Source organism: Armigeres subalbatus, chromosome 3 (genome assembly GCF_024139115.2).
Source record: "Armigeres subalbatus isolate Guangzhou_Male chromosome 3, GZ_Asu_2, whole genome shotgun sequence".
In the NCBI taxonomy this organism is placed as follows: Eukaryota; Metazoa; Arthropoda; class Insecta; order Diptera; family Culicidae; genus Armigeres; species Armigeres subalbatus.
In genome coordinates, this window is record NC_085141.1 from 367,751,347 (window position 1) to 367,769,414 (window position 18,068).

General features: G+C 40.4%; 1 protein-coding gene across 1 annotated transcript in view; it reads left to right on the forward strand.

The window, feature by feature from the left end:
- LOC134226360 (beta-1-syntrophin) overlaps positions 1-18,068 on the forward strand; it is a 728,606-nt gene that overhangs the window by 683,064 nt on the left and 27,474 nt on the right. The window contains exons 7-8 of the mRNA XM_062707096.1: positions 2,447-2,664; positions 3,172-3,254. Of these exons, the coding sequence (XP_062563080.1) occupies positions 2,447-2,664; positions 3,172-3,254 (301 nt within the window). The remainder of the gene's footprint in view (positions 1-2,446; positions 2,665-3,171; positions 3,255-18,068) is intronic.

The window sequence follows — 18,068 nt, forward strand, 5'->3', positions numbered from 1 at the left end:
TCCAAACCAATCCAAACCAATCCAAACCAATCCAACCAATCCAAACCAACACAAACCAATCCAAACCAATCCAAACCAATCAAAACCAACCAATCCAAACCAATCCAAACCAACCAATCCAAACCAATCCAATCCAAACCAAACCAATCCAAACCAACCAATCCAAACCAATCCAACCAACCAAACCAATCCAAACCAATCCAAACCAATCCAAACCAATCCAAACCAATCCAAACCAGTCCAAACCAATCCAAACCAATCCAAACCAATCCAAACCAACCAAACCAATCCAAAGCCAATCCAAACCAAACCAATCCAAACCAATCCAAACCAAACCAATCCAAACCAATCCAAACCAATCCAAACCAACCAAACCAATCAAACCAATCAAAACCAACCAAACCAATCCAAACCAATCCAAACCAATCCAAACCAATCCAAACCAATCCAAACCAATCCAAACCAATCCAAACCAATCCAAACCAATCCAAACCAAACCAACCAAACCAATCCAAACCAATCCAAACCAATCCAAACCAACCAAATCCAAACCAATCCAAACCAATCCAAACCAATCCAAACCAATCCAAACCAATCCAAACCAATCCAAACCAATCCAAACCAATCCAAACCAATCAAACCAATCCAAACCAATCCAAACCAACCAAACCAATCCAAACCAATCCAAACCAATCCAAACCAATCCAAACCAACCAAACCAATCCAAACCAATCCAAACCAATCCAAACCAATCCAAACCAATCCAAACCAATCCAAACCAATCCAAACCAATCCAAACCAATCCAAACCAATCCAACCAATCCAAACCAATCCAAACCAATCCAAACCAATCCAAACCAGTCCAAACCAATCCAAACCAATCCAAACCAATCCTAATCCAATCCAAACCAATCCAAAGCCAATCCAAACCAAACCAATCCAAACCAATCCAAACCAAACCAATCCAAACCAATCCAAACCAATCCAAACCAATCCAAACCAATCAAACCAATCAAACCAATCCAAACCAATCCAAATCCAATCCAATCCAATCCAAATCCAATCCAAATCCAATGCAAATCCAATCCAAATCCAATCCAAATCCAATCCAAATCCAATCCAAATCCAATCTAAATCCATTCCAAATTCAATTCAATCCAAATCCAATTGAAATCCAAATCCAATCCAAATCCAATCCAAATCCAATCCAAATCCAATCCAAATCCAATCCAATCTAAATCCATTCCAAATTCAATCCAAATCCAATCCACATCCAATCCAAATCCAATCCAAATCCAATAGAAATCCAATCCGAATCCAATCCAAATCCAAATTCAATTCAATCCAAATCCAATTGAAATCCAAATCCAATCCACATCCAATCCAAATATAATCCAAATCCAATCCAAATCCAATCCAAATCCAATCCAAATCCAATCCAAATCCAATCCACATCCACATCCAATTCAAATCCAATCCAAATCTAATCCAATGCAATTCAAATCCAATCCAAATCCAATCCAAATCCAATTCAATCCCACAATTCCCACTGCATCAATGCTTCTCATTTCTTATTTTCAATCAATTCTTTTTGATTACAACTTAACCTTTCTCAATTCTCACTAATTAATTCTTTCTCTTCACATTCCACTTTTCATAAGAAACTTTATTTTCCTTCTCAATCTTCTGACAAGGGATCTCGGATGAAAAATTAAAAATGTAGCATTTTTTTCACCTTCACAGTTCAAGTTTTCTGCTATTCCTTGCCTGGTAATTCGAAATTTCCCAGGATTCGGAGAATCCGGGCAAAATTTTACCCTCACTTACACAATCTTCAACTTACAGCTGTCAAAATTCACAGTGAGTTTAAAATATATAAAATCAGCGAACAGTGCTGTTATTTATCAACTTAGCTGAGTTTATGAAATACATTCCATAGTTTACTGCTACTTAGATCAAGACTTTAAAACCCAACTATCACATACCCCAACTATTAACACTATCGTAATTCGCTTCTTTCATGAAAATCCCGTCGCATTGCATTAACGTCAATTCCAGTAGCTGTAGCAATAGCTGCAGCGATCCACAGTCGTTTTGCAGCGATAGAAGACCAACTTTAAAATGACATTGAACAAGAAGGTGGGAACAGAACAAAAGACTCCAGGTCCAATCTTGGAATTTGTCACTCCTCATTTCTACCCTTTCCAGCTCAACCTTCTGTTCTGCGAAATGGCTTTTAATAAATTAAGTCTTTCCCGGGGAGATGTTGGTAATTAGAAAAGCGTCCACTCTCACCATCCCGCGAACCATCTGAATGTTGCGCGGGGGGTTGGGATTGAACGTTGAAAATTTTATCCATTCCATCACCAGCAGCGCCATCATGTCGTCGTCCTTGCCACCGTTTCTGTAGTCTCATCTCGCGTTTCTGGCTTTATCTCATCCACAGAGAACCGCTGCATAGAGCTGCACTCGCCGGACGGCATTCACTCGTGCATCCTGCGTGCCGTGGATCCCCAGGAAGCGACCACCTGGTTCAACGCGCTCCACTCGGCCATCGGCAAGAGCACCCAGAAAGCGCTGCTCGACGCGAACCGGGCCTTAGCGTCAATTATCGGCGAGCTGAAGTTCATCGGATGGCTAAGCCGGAGGTGCGGTGGCGAGCAGGTAATGCAAATCGGTACATGAGCACAGCTCCGGCGGTGGCGAACGGAGGAGGAAATTTGAAAATGATTCGACACAATTAGTTAGGTTAGGGTGGTTCAGATGAAACCCGCTGAAAGGCTGAGCGGTACATGTTTCTATTCACTAAGATTTGTTCAATTTGAAAATATTCGTAGCCTTCGTATAATTCTCTATTTCATAATTCGACTAAGCTAAGAAAAATTGCACCATTTTGCAGGCCCAATTTCCAAAATTTATAGGTCAGACCAAATCGCAAAGAAGCGCAATGCTCAAGTTTGTAATGTAATTGAAAAATTGTTTTCTAACACCCGAATCGGTCATTGTACCAGAACGCTTATCAACGGTTCAATCCATTTTCGATTACTTTGAAGCCCGCCATCGTCGTAGCCGTTCGCTGCACTGGGAGGCAACCAACAACAGTTGCCTCAAATTCAAAACTCATCCGAATCTCATTTTCTCTACTTTTGCTACGCTTTCTTCCTCCCACAGAATGGACGCTCCAGCTCGGAAAGCTCAGACGAATTAGATAAATGGCAATCAATTTTCGTAGCCGTCACCGATCGTGAATTTCGGTAAGTACCAAGAAGCTTCAACGCTTGCTCGTATCTTTCCCATTGTCGTCCCTTGTCGATGCCGCATCAGTCAAGCCACGAGTAGGTAATCGCAGCCTCGGCGCTTTCGAGATTATCCTGGCCGCGATTGCGACTTGACTGAGTGGTGGTTGTTAAAACAGGATGTCGTCGTCATTGTCATCGTTTTTGGTGCCGCCATCAGCGCGCGGATTCAATGGATTGCCTCAGTCAGAAGGAAAATTTACAATGCAGCAGGGCGTAAATATTTGGCTATTTGTAGCCTAACAAACCAGACACCTCTGGTTCGGCGGCGCATTGCGGGCCAAAGATGGGGCTGGACAAGTTGAAAGTAATTGGAATTGAAACATGGGAATGGAATTGATTGAATGGTGGAAAATGAGTCAGATCTGAAGGAGAGTTAAGTGATTTGCAGAAGCACCAGATGGGAATTTATGATCAACGAGGGCGACAAAGAAATCATTTTAAATTTTCAAGGTTTTTTCGCACTGAAACTCAGAATAATGAAATTTATGTGAATCGACAGCAACAATCCAAAGATTTTTAGATATATTTATTAATTCTATTAGGGGTGCTCGCGTATATTATGAGATTGAAAATCCATATTACCTAATTATCTTTGAGATTATTATACTGTAAAAGTAGAAGCAGAGGCAAACTCTGCCACATCCAGGGTGCATGCCTTGGATTTGGTGGGGTTTGACAGTGGGCCATGTTGAACTTCTATAAAAAGCTGAATGTATCCGCAAGTAGGCTCCACCAAAGCGACCGTGTGCCGCTCAAAGCGCACAAGCCCAAGTCCTGGTGTAAGGTGGAATCCTTAACAGACCTGACACGGATGGCTCTCCAATAAGACAGGAGGTTTGTGCAGGCCGAAAAAGTCGCCTGCAAAACCACAAATTACGAATGATATACGACTCGCCACAATCAGCAACGACCTAAGCGACGAATAAGGGATCACGATTTGAATCTGGAACATGGAACTGCAAGTCGCTAGGTTTCGCAGGTTGCTACAGGATAATCTACGACGAATTACATTCTCGCACCTTCGCGTCATGGCGCTGCAGAAGAATTGCTGGACAGTGGACAGGACAGCCATAGCATCACGCGTGTCCCACATTGGTTAGGATAACTCATATGTGACCAGATTTAGTCACTATAAAGTTGCTGTAACCATTTTCTCCCAGACATGTGCTGCTCGGGAGAAAGTCCTATCATCCTGGATCAAGTCAACAAATCCATGAGTCCATCTATCTTGTCTTCATTGACTGCGAAAAAGCTTTCGATCGTCTGAACCACGAAAATCTGTGGGACACCACACAAAGGAGCTCCGGACAAAATCGTCGGCCTCATCGAAGCGCAGTACGAAGCTTTTACGTGCAGAGTCCTGCATAACAGAGCTTTACCTGACCCCATCCAGGTAGTCGCTGGAGTGAGGCAAGGATGTATTCTATCTCCGGTACTGTTCCTCATCGTAATCGACGAGATCATGGTGGGTGCGATTGACCGTGTATCGAACCGTGGGTAGCCTATTTTATGGAGCATCTAAACGACTTCGATTTGGCTGATGATATTGCTCTAGGGGAAAGAGGGGCAATATACCCTTGCTAAGCAAAGACTGCTCTAATGTCTTAGCTGTAATGAATCTCATGGGTATTTTCACATGCTACAGTTAAACAATAGCTAACTGAAGCCATTTGAAAATGGCAGAAAATCTAAATCATATTGATGATACTCACATTTCAAAAAACTGGTGATACATATTTCGCTGCTGGAAAACGCATGAGGCAAAACGCCTTTTAGCCTTCTAGCTATAAGGGAACAACGCACCACGCGTCGGTGAATCAGCCTCCTAGTATGGACAGTGCGTGGAGACGCGTAGTACATTGTAGGTTATTCCCCCTAGGGCGTTTTGCCTCGCCGAAATGCTAGATGTTTCATCAAAATTTTGGTCATGGTTTTCCCATCATTCCTATCTTTTATTATGACACTTTTTACGCCTAACCTACATAATTTTAGGTCTAGTTTTGTCATGGCAAATACTATAAATATGAGGTAATACCCAAAAGGCGTTTTTCCCCGGAGAGGGGAGGCGTTTAGGGACCTATTCCCGTACTTATCGGAGCGCCGTTGTGCTAGTAGAAGAGGTCCCAAAACACCCCTCCGAGTCAAAACGTCGTTGGTGGTGCGTTGCGTTGATCCCTAATAGCTGCTAGCTAGAAGGCGTTTTTCCTCATGCGTTTTCCGGCAGCGAAATATCACCAGTTTTTTTAAATGTGAATATCATCAATATTATAGAGATTTTCTACAATTTTTAAATGACCTCAGCTAGCTATATTGTTTAACTGTTGCATGAGGTAAAAAGACCCATGAACATCGTTACAGCTTAGACATTAAAGCAGTCTTTGATTAGCTAGGGAATATTGCCCCTCCTTCCCCTAGAGTAAACCGAACGACCGGGCCGAACGCTCCTCTACGGCGGATCTCAACATCAATGTCAACAAGACCAAATCCTCGAACGAACAACCCCTCCAACTTTACGGCAGTCGGCCCATCAGTGGAGAAGGTCGAAAACTTCAATATCTTGGCAGCCAGTTAGCGTCGGACGGTGGAACCAAGATCAACATAGGAGCACGCACGGATCAAGAAAGCTAGGGCTGTTTTTGCGAGTTTACGAAATATATATAGATCCAATCAGATCTTTCTACGCACCAAATTTCGAATATTGAACTCAAACGTGTTGTCGCCAGTGTGGGAAGAGTTGTTTGGCCGAAAGCCATTCGGCCCAATTCCACTAGGCCGAACAACTCATTAGGCTGCAACCCATCTGGCCAGAAGTCGTTTGAACGAAAGGACCATTTGGCCAAAAGGGTCGTTTGGTCGAAAGGGATATTTGAATGAAAGGGTATTTTGGCGAAAGGGTCATTTGGCCGAAAGAATCGTTTGGTCGAAAGGGTCATGTGGCCGAAAGGGTCGTTTGGCCGAAAGGGCACATTTGGCCGAAATGGTCATTTGGACGAAGGGGTCATTAAGCCGAAAGGGTCATTTGGCCGAATAGGACATTCGAAAAGTGAGAAATTAGGAGTAAGAAAAGAGACGTTTCAATTCTCATTCCTCATTTCTCACTTCTCACTGTGAAAAATGGAGGAGCGCGAAGTGAGTAGTGAGACGTCTCACTTCTCACTCCTCATTTATCACTTCTCGCTGTAAAAAGTGAGAAGCACGAAGTGAGTAGTGAGACGTCTCACTACTCAATTCGCGCTTCTCACTTTTTACAGCGAGAAGTGGTAAATGAGGACTGAGAAATGAGACGTCTCACTTCTCACTTGTCATTTCTCACTTCTCACTGTGAAAAATGGAGAAGCGCGAAGTAAGTAGTGAGACAGTGTTACGTAATTTGTGGACGTTCCCTAAGTGATAAAAAGTTAGTTTTGAGAAAAATGGGTGCAAAGGTTTTCAATATTTTTTCGCTTCATAGAAATTGTATGTAAGTTCAAAAAAAATACCAATTTTCTGTGAATTTTCACATTTTTCATAAATATCGTACAAACTAAAGCCTGTCCACGTTAAATCTCGGACACCCATCTTCCAATGCAGTTTTTAAAAATAATTACAAATTACTGAAACGATCAATTTACATGGCAGCTGAATCTCTTCGCTTTGTGTGACATTTTCAGCATGTTTTAGTTGTCGTTTGAATTGATAAAACGGCAATAAATCATTTGGACATTATCCAAGTGTCCGAAATATAACGTGGACAGGCTTTATATCAACATATTGCCGCAAAGCTCGAGAACCAAAGCATTTCTTGCTGTAGTCAACTAAATTTTGACAAAAATTTCACTTAAACCCCTTTCAATTATTGGAGGAATAAATTTTAAAAATATCTGAAGAAATTGCTGAATGAATTCTCAAAAAACTGAAGGTCTTCCTGAATCCATTTTGGAAGGAATTCATAAAACATTTTTCAAAAGGTTGGAGGTGATGGAATTTCTGAATGAATTTGCAAAAGAATTTCCATAGTAGTTTCTTATCAAATACGTAGAGTAATATTTCGGAAGAATTCCTTAATGAATATTTATTTATTGTTGTATCCATCTGACATCATGGTCTTAATGTATTATACTTAATTAAATTATACTAAACAATTAATTAAATATACGTGATGTACGCAAACGTTGTCCAAATGCTTCCGTAGATAACTTAAAGTTTAATAAAGAATATGCTTCTCAAAATGCTCTGCAAATAGATTTGATCGGGTCATTGGCTCCATAAATAGTGGGAAGGAATTCCTGGAGGAAATTCAGTACCTGAGGAATACTCCGAGGACATTTTAAAAATTCTTCCCCTAATAATATCTTAGGTCAGCGGTTCTCAACCTGGGGTACATGTACCCCTGGGGGTACCTTCGCCGGGCCGAGGGGGTACCTCAGACAAAAATGTATAATGGCGGATTTCAATCAATTTTAATCAAAACTTATTGATAAAGTTTTAGTTATTTTTTTTTCCAAAATTGTGTACATAATATGCATGTCGATCAGTAACTTAAAGACTATTGAATCCTCCTCTCCACAACCATCACAGTGGATGAAGGGCTGTGGGACAAAAGATCAAAAGGACAGAACAAATTTTAAAAACAGAGAGACATGAAGCTTGCCATAAGACGAGTTTGTACCATCCCATTTAATTCCACCACTTGATTGTACCTTGACAGTTACGTATTTCGACCTCAACAGTAAGGTCGTCTTCGGTGCCTCGTACTTGACTCGACTTAAGTCGACACTGAAGACAACCTTACTGTTGAGGTCGAAATACGTAACTGTCAAGATACAATCAAGTGGTGGAATTAAATGGGATGGTACAAACTCGTCTTATGACAAGTGAAGACACTCCACTAAAAAGCTCAAAATAATTTTCTTAAGAGACATGAAGGTTTTTTTTTCCGAAAACCTCAGTTTCTTCGTTTCTTCGTGGCAGCCTTCGACGCTTCTCAAAAGCCTCCTTCTAAGCAGCTCGAAGGACTCCTTTCAAGAGGTTCGGAGGACTCCTTTCAAGAGGCTTGGAAGCCTTCTTTCAAATAATTCGGAAACCTACTTTCAAGAGGCCCGGAAGCCTCCTTTCAAGAGGCCCGGAAGCCTCCTTTCAAGAGGCCCGGAAGCCTCTTTCAAGGGGCGAAGCGTCCTTTCAAGTTGCTTAGAATCTTCTTCTTCTTCTTCTTCTTCTATGGCTCTATACATTCCAACTGGAACTTGGCCAGCTTTTCAACTTAGTATTCTATTAGCATTTCCTCAGTTATTAATTGAAAGCTTTCTATGCCCGCCATTGCATGAGTATGTATCTTGTGTGGCAAGTACAATGGATACACTATGCCCAGGGAGTCGAGAATGTTTCCCACCCGAAAACATGCTAGACCACACCGAGAATCGAACATGGCATCCGGATTGGCAATCCTACGCCTTTACTCGCAAGGCTACTGAAGAGTTGCTTAGAATCTTACATTTAAATGGCTCAAAAGCCGCTTTTTAAGAGCCTCGGAATCTTCTCTTCAAGAGCTCGATATAATGCAAATTTCAGTCAACTTCATGGAGAGCCATATACACTCAACCTTCTTTTTACGTCACTTATTGGGGGGACGTAAAACGAATGTGACGAAAAAAGAATTTTTGCTAAAATTTCTAGTATTTCACTTAATTTATTGATCGTGAGGATACTTTCAAATACATTCACTTACGTCTTGCATGAGGTATTGTAAGATCTCTCCAAATCCAGGCGTATGAGATGTTATAAGATCTCCAAATTGTCCTGAAGTTTGAATCAAATGGTCTACCGAATCAACCAAGGCTTCCATGATGTCCCCAGTCTCGGTGTTAACCCAATTTTTTCCTCCGATTATTTGTCTTTCACTTCCGTCTTCAATTCTTGCATGTATGAAGTTGTAAGATCTCCAAATTGTCCTGGAGTTTGAATCACATGGTCTACCGAACCTACTGAGGCTTGCATGATGTCCTCAGCCGCGGTATCATCCCAATCATGCCTTCCGAGTATTTGTCTTTCACTTGCGCGTCTCAAGTACAGGTATATTAGATGTTTTGAGATCTCCAAATTGTCCTGGAGTTTGAATCAAATGGTCTACAGAATCAACCAAGGCTTCCACGATGTCCAGAGCCGCGGTGTTAACTCAATTTGGTCTTCTGAGTATTGGTAATTTACTAACGACTCAAATACAGGTATATGAGAAGTTGTAGGATCTCCAAATCGTTCTGGAGTTTAAATCAAATGGTCTGTCGAATCAACCAAAGCCTTCATGATGTCCTAAGCCGTGCTTTCAACTCAATTATGTTCTCTGAGGATTTGCCTTTCACTTGCGGTGTTGTAAGATCTCCAAATTGTCCTGGAGTTTTAATCAAATAGTCTAATGAATCAACCAAGGCTTCAATGGTGCTGCCAGCTGCGGTCAAACCCCAATTATGTTCTCCGATTATTTGTCTTTCACTTACGTTTAAAATCCAGGCATATGAGCTGTTTTAAGATCTCCAAATTTTTCTGGAGTTTGAATCAAATGGTCTACCGAATCTACTGAGGCTTGCACGATGTCCTCAGCTGCGGTATCATTCCAATCATGCCCTCCGAGTATTTGTCTTTCACTTGCGTCCTAAGTCCATGTATATGAGATGTTTTAAGATCTGCAAATTGTCCTGGAGTTTGAATCAAATGGTCTACGAAAACAACCAAGGCTTCCACGATGTCCTCAGCCTCGGTGTCAACCCAATTTTGTCTTCTGAGTATTGGTCTTTTACTATCGTCTCAAATACAGGCATATTAGATATTGTAAGATCTCCAAATTGTCCTGGAGTTTGAATCAAATGGTGAAATGAATCAACCAAGGCTTCTTTGATGCCCCAGCCGCGGTTACATCCCACTCATGCCCTCCGAGTATTTGTCTTCCATTTGCGTCTCGAGTCCATGTATATGAGATGTTTTAAGATCTGCAAATTGTCCTGGAGTTTGAATCAAATGGTCTACAGAATCAACCAAGGCTTCCACGATGTCCCCAGCCTGGGTGTCAACCCAATTTTGTCTTCTGAGTATTGGTCCTTTACTAACGTCTCAAACACAGGCATATTCGATATTGTATTGTTCTTTGAGTATTTGACTTTTACTTGCGTCTCAAAACAAAACATATGAGGTGTTGTAAGCTCTTCAAATTGTCCTGGAAATGGTGTAATGAATCAACCATGGCTTCCATGGTGCTCTCAGTCGCGGTATCAACCAATTATGTCCTCCGATTATTTGTCTTTCACTTACGTATTAAATCTAGACATATGATATGTTTTAAAATCTCCAAATAACGATTTTCATGACCGTTATAAAACTGAAAATAATCCTTGGGATGTTTGTCTGACTTGTGCTGCTCGGGTTGTTACCGCGGCTGGGGACATCATTAAGGCCTTGGTTGATTTGGCAGACCATTTGATTCAAGCTCCAGGACAATTTGGAGATCTAAAAACAACCCCTATGCCTGGAATTGAAACGCAAGTGAAAGAAAAATACCCTAGAAACATAATTGAGCTGATACCACGGCATGAGACATCATGGAAGCCTTGGTTGATCCGGTAGATCATTTGATTCAAACTCCTGGACAGATCTTATAACATCTCATATGTCTGGATTTGAGACGCAAGTGAAAAAGAAATACTCGGAGGACATGATTGGGTCGATACCGCGACTGGAGACATCATGGAAGCCATTGTTGATTCGGTAGACCATTTGATTCAAACTCCAGGACGATTTGGAGATCTTACTACATTTCATATGTCTGGATTTGAGACGCAAGTGAAAGAAAAATACTTGGAGGACATCATTGGGTGCTTACCGTGACTGGAAACATCTTGGAAGACTTGGTTGATTCGGTGAACCATTTGATTCAAACTTCAGGACAATTTGGAGATCTTAGAACAACTCATATGCCTACATTTGAGACGCAAGTGAAAGACAAATACTCGAAGGACGTAATTGGGTTGATACCGCGGCTGGGGACATCATGAAAGCCTTGGTTGATTCGGCAGACCATTTGATTCAAACTCCAGGACGATTTGGAGATCTTACTACATCTCATATGTCTGGATTTGAGACCCGAATGAAAGACAGATACTCGGAGGACATAATTGGATTGATATCGCGGCTGAGGACACCATGGAAGCCTCGGTTGATTCGGCAGACCATTTGATTCAAATTCCAAGACGATTTGGAGATCTTACTACATCTTATATGTCTGGATTTGAGACCCAAATGAAAGACAAATACTCGGAGGAGATAATTGGGTTGATACCACGGCTCGGGACATCATGGAAGCCTCGTTTGATTCGGCAGACCATTTGATTTAAACTCCAGGACGATTTGGAGATCGTACTGCATCTCATATGTCTGAATTTGAGATGCAAGTTAAAGGAAAATACTCGGAGGACATAATTGGATTATTACCGCAGCCATGGACATCATGGAAGCCTTGGTTGATTCGGCAGACCATTTGATTCAAACTCCAGGACGATTTGGAAATCTTACTACATCTCATATGTCTGGATTTGAGACCCAAATGAAAGACAAATACTCGGAGGACATAATTGGGTTGATACCGCGGCTTGGGACATCATGATAGACTTTGTTGATTCGGCAGACCATTTGATTCAAACTCCAGGACGATTTGGAGATCTTAGAACAATTCATATGCCTGGATTTAAAACGCGAGCAAAAGACAAATACTTAGAGGACATGAATGGGTGGTTAACGTGGCTGGAAACATCATGAAAGCCTTGGTTGATTCGGTAGACCATTTGATTCAAACTTCAGGACAATTTGGAGATCTTAGAACATCTCATATACCTCCATTTGAGACGCAAGTGAAAGACAAATACTTGGAGGACACATTTTGGATGAATCTGCGGCTGGGAGTCTAGGGAAGTCTTGGATGACCAGGAAAGGAACGGCTGCTTAAGGCATATTTAGTTTGGTTTAATAGATCATTTGGAGCATGAACCATTTTTAAGAGATAACAGCCCATCGGTTACGCGGGTAGACCTAAAGACCTATATTCCAGGGAATTCTTGTATGACCTGGAACGGAATTTGGTTTAATATATCAAATAGAGTATAAACCGCTACGCTTGTAGACCTTATACCAATGGTTACGCGTGTAGACTCCAGGAAACCTGGATGACCTAGAACGGAACAATTGTTGAAGGTAAATGATGAATATACAAAGCATCTACTTTGTTCTTTGGGTTTCTAAGAGTGCCTTCTTATAGGCTTACTTTTGGATGTCAATAATGTTTCAAATTCTTTTTACGTCACGTGCCGTAAAAAGGAGGCCGTAAAACGAAGTGACGTATAAAAAACTGCCGTAAAAAGAGGGTTGAGTGTATCCCGTTAATTTTCAGTACTATTTTTCATTTATCTTATGAGTTATACTTGTTTTCATTAAGGTCACTCCTGACAGAATCCAAGTTTCAAAGTGCTCGCGTTTTCGTTTCCTACTCGATACGGAGGCGGCGGACAACTGTCATTTTTGTTGATTCGGCTTTGCTGCATGCGTGAAAAAATAAAAATGACAGTTGTGCATTGCTTCCGTGTCGAGTGGTGTGCCCCTGAAAACGCGAGCACTTTGAAACTTGGATTCTGTCAGGAGTGACCTTAACAGCAAAAGATAGGGGGTACCTCAGATGATACAAAAGTTCGAAGGGGTACCTCTCAAGAAAAAGGTTGAGAACCGCTGTCTTAGGTAATTCCAAAAAAAATCAGAATTTTTCTCCGAAGTAATTTGAGATGAATTTCACAAAGGAATTCTTGAAGGAATGTTCTGTAGGAGAAGGAATGTTCTGTATAAGATTCTGGAAGGAAGCATAGTTTTTTTTTTAGGAGAACTTCCCATGGAATAATAAAGAAATGTTAGCCCTATGGAAGAATTTCCGTTGAAAATCATACATAAATAACGTATCGTTTAGAGAGGGAGGGTGGCTCGGCTGAATTTTGATGATCCATACAGAACTTCGAGATGCTTTTTTGTATATTTTTATGGAAATTTTCTTATTTTTTTATTGCTCTTTATTGATTATTTTGTGGAAAATTTTTAATTTTTTATGGGAAAATATATTTATTTTGTGGAAAATTTAGTAATTGTTTATTGCTAATATTGATTTATTTATGGAAACTTTATAATTTTTGGGTGGAACATTTTGATTTCTTTATGGAAAATTCTTCTTTTATAATTCCAATTTTTGTTTTTGAAAGTGCCAATTTATTTTTGTTTTGTGGAAAGTTCTCAATTGTTTGTGGAAATTTGCATAATTTGTGGAAATTTATTATCTGTTTTTTGCTCATCATTTCTGTATTAATTAATTGCATATTATTCGGCAACTCGGCCGTACGAAAACCATTTTTTTGTTAAATATCTTGGCTGTGCATATGCACAGCATATGTTTCGAAATTGACAAATTGATATGAAATTTGCGAAAAAGAATCCACGTGTCTTGGAGGGACTCGAACCCTCAACCTCCTACTCTCTAGATAGGCGTGATAACCCCTACACAACAAGACCACTTAAAGGTCACGTTTGCGGAAAAGCCATCAGAATCCGAGTACCAACCTCCACCGCGGTTAGCTCTCTTTTTTGCAAATTGAATATCATCCAAGCAAGCCTTTGGCACAGCAGAGTGCGATTGAATTCGCATTCTATACCGTCCCGCCCAGACAGTTACTGGGGGGCATGGAGTGCGATCCTCTCGTTTAATAAACAATGTGCACTCGCTTGGCTGTGGGTATACAATAGTAAAGCACATGTGGAGATTGGACAAATCAAGCATCCGAAAGATATTCAATTTGCAAAAAAGAGAGCTAACCGCGGTGGAGGATGGTACTCGGATTCTGATGGCTTTTCCGCAAACGTGACCTTTAAGTGGTCTTGTTGTGTAGGGGTTATCACGCCTATCTAGAGAGTAGGAGGTTGAGGGTTCTATTCTAGTCCCACGACACGTGGATTCTTTTTCGCAAATTTCATATCAATTTGCCCATTTCGAAACATATGCTGTGCATATGCACAGCCAAGATATTTAACAAAAAAATTTCTGTATTGAAAATTTCCTAATTTTTCATACAAAATTAAATATACCGCCAACGGGGGTGTCATTGGGCCAAAATGTGGTATGCTCCAAATAAATGTTACAAAGCTCTCGTAGTTAACATGGGAATCAAGTTTTAATTAGTTTGGTACAAGCTTGAACAATGAATTTACCACTGTGTGGGGAAAAAATAATAAATGAGGGTAATGCTTCAAAGTTACATGTTGTTTAAAATTGGCCCATTCTTACCCCTCACAGGGGGTGACATTGGGCCAAGTACAATAAAGTTCAGCGGTGAAGATGCAACGATTCAATCGTTCATTTAAAATAATTGCCTACATTACTGCTCTTACCAACTATGTATGGCAAATCAACCAAAGGCTTTACCCAATCTCACCCCTTTTCAGCGTGCATTGCTCGTTGCTACGAAAAACCAGAACCGCTATATAAATATTCATAAAATTCGATGAAACAACATCAGATTATCGTAACAGGATAACCAGGTATCCATCGATCTAAAAACTAGTTATGTAATAGATTTGTGGGGCATTACTGACACTATTTTAATACGGGTTCATTCGATCAATAGTTTTACATTCGAATTCCAAGCATTATGGTACGAGCACAATTAGTTCTTGGAATTTGTTTTGTGATTTCCTAGACGTGAATTTTACTATAATTTCGAACCGTTTGAAGTTTTGATCAAAATTCGTAACAGTTTCTGAGATATTAGGAGTTGAATCATTTTTCGTTTTAGGCCCAATCTTACCCCCTAGGCCTAATGTCACCCCGAATGACGATACTTGTAATTTTTTTTCCTGCCCCCTGTTACCGTCACCGGCTTGTTCCGGCTGTGCGGCAACCATTTGTTTGTGAAGAACCTCTCTGTTTTTTGCTGTCTCATAGTTGCTCGTCTCCTGGTTGCATTTCGGTATAAGTTATAATTAACTGAACAAGATCTGTAAAATAAATCACCGAACGACAGAACCCTGGTTAAGTGTGTAAGTTCTTTAAAAATAAGAAAATCAGTAGGCTTAGACGCAATTCTCAATAGGTTATGCGTAGTGTGTAGCTAAATTTTTTGAAGGATTTCATTTTATTACATAACTAGTCGACCCGGCAGACGTTGTCCTGCATAGTAGACGAGAATGTGCGTTCCGAACTGCCCATGCAAAGTTCGCATAGGAATCACAATTTTAGTTTTTCACGATTTGCTCAACTTTACTCGTATTTTTTGCATTAGGAAATATCATATAAACCCGTCGGAAACTGTAACGAATGTTTCTGCTAAAGAAATGAAAACAATCCATCGAGCCGTTTTCGAGTTATGCGGATACGAACACAGACCATTTCATTTTTATATATAAGAGAAGATTTCGACGATCTTTCATTATTAGGCATTTACATGTAATGACTTCGAACTGAAGTCGTCTCAAGTATATGTTAACCTCTATCAATCATATTCAATCATCAATAGGAAATTGCAAATGAAGCATTTCAATTAGATTTTTCGATAAATCTTTATATGAATAAGACAGGTTCCTAATATGAGAATTTTAATCAAATCGATAAGTACATTAAACCGCTACATTTTTGTCATACCTCATACATTATTTTTACGGAGGCATATTTTGCAAAAGAAAATAATACACGCTCACTATAAATAAAATCCGGTCAAATAGAAGGTGTCTGAATGGATAAATTGAAGAATTTGAACAGATGAATGTAAATGCTGTTATACATAGAATTCATCATTCTAGCCTTCTTTTATTCACCAAATACGTTTTTCGTTTTCTGCATGTAACAACATGCTGCAAAGGTTAACTAATTGAAAATTAAATACCTACTTATCGTTGATCCTGAATGGGATTACGTAGTAGGGGTAAAAACCGAAGTTAGTTTATCTTATAATATTGAATACTACCCTGTATGATGATATTCAGCGGCGCAGTCGATTTTTTTTTAATAAATAAAATTTGGTATCAATATCTGATTAGAAATTCCGCGGAACGCCGTCAAATTTCGTTAAAACCTAGTTTTTGCGGCGATTTTTTTTTTATTTTAACAAATTTTAACACGGAATTTCGTTTCGAATCACCTGAATCGATTTCCAAACCGAAAATTCCCTAGACTGGCACCGGGAATCGCTTTATAGCCGCGCATCTTACCGCTACGCTAAGGAGGGCCCCATAGTCCATATTAGAGGCGCTAAAAAATGAGCGGCGGTCGCGGCATACAGCTTTAGTCAGGAGTCACTATTTTTGAACAACAATTCGGAATATGTAAAAACATCATTTTCGTGAGAAATGATGTTTGTCAAAATGTGACACATTGTGTTACAAAGTTATCTTTTCTAACGGAGAGAAATTATGTACTATTCGTGTGACCAACGATTCAATTTAACAACAGTGAACCCGATGAACTAAGAAATCCATAATTGGATAATTTCAACCACAGATCAATACGCAACGAAATCCATCTGACTAGAAATCCTCGTTCCTTGTATTATAAACGAAATGATATCAACATATTTGCATTGAAATCTAAATGAGAAATACATCTTGCTGGTTTTCCTCGAGCTAGAAGCCTCCCATTTCCTTCGAACTGGAATTATAGCTCTAGCAATGACGTCGAGAGAGATTTCGCATGTCACGCAGCAACGCCCAAACGCCGACACAAACGACAACGTCCATCGTCGTCCAATTTGTGCGAGTCTAATTTGTGTGGTTGGAATCTCGTCTCGAGCTTCCTGCGGCGACACACGGGTGGCTCTCAAGCCAAGCTCCTGAAGACCACCGACTGCTGACGGGACGGCAAAAGCCGAGAATAGAGAATGCATAATTAATTTGTCTGTTTAATTTGATTTGAAACATTATAACACTGCCGGGATCCGGAAGCCCACGACCGGTCGGGCAGCGCTGGCCGGCAGCAAGCAACCGAACATGGCTTAACGTCTGTCAGACGACTTAAGCTTTTCCTCCGGTTTAGCCCACAGTCAGCTGAACGAGCAGCGGAAGTTGACCAAAGTGTAATGGATTGCTAATTGATCGCAGCCAGTAGTGGTGAAGGAGGATGAACACTGAGCAGCGTTGTCGATTGAGGTGTACCGAATGCAGGGCTTCCCGTTCCTTGTTGACGTCCCGATTAGGGCAAAATATTGCAACCTTTGACACTGTAAAAAAGTGATAAATGTACAAATAAGTGTGACTAACTTATATCAATGTAAGATTATTATTATTATTTGTAAAAATATGACTACAATAATAAACATATGACTTAAGTTGTCTATTGAGTTATCTATTTTTTCTGCTGGAAAAATATCATCTGATTTCTCAAATCTAAATATAAGTGATCTGTAACAAAGAACTATTCATAATAAGTTTATTCCACGCAGATTCTCGGGTACCGTATGCAGCCCACCTTTATCGACAATGCAGCATAATTACATTAGGTTCAGCGCACTTCTGGAGTGCATGTTAACTGGATTACGTGCTTGAGTTTGCGACGACAACATCCATCGCCGGACCAATAGTCAATCGCGAGTCAAGTGAATTCCAATGGTTGATCCACTCAACCGCGTCACTCAGCTTCGTGTAGTGTGCGTTCTTCTGATCCATGTGGTTAGATTATCCGACCCGAAATAAGTTGCTATCGAAATTTCAAATTGGCAAAGTTGCTTCCAACCC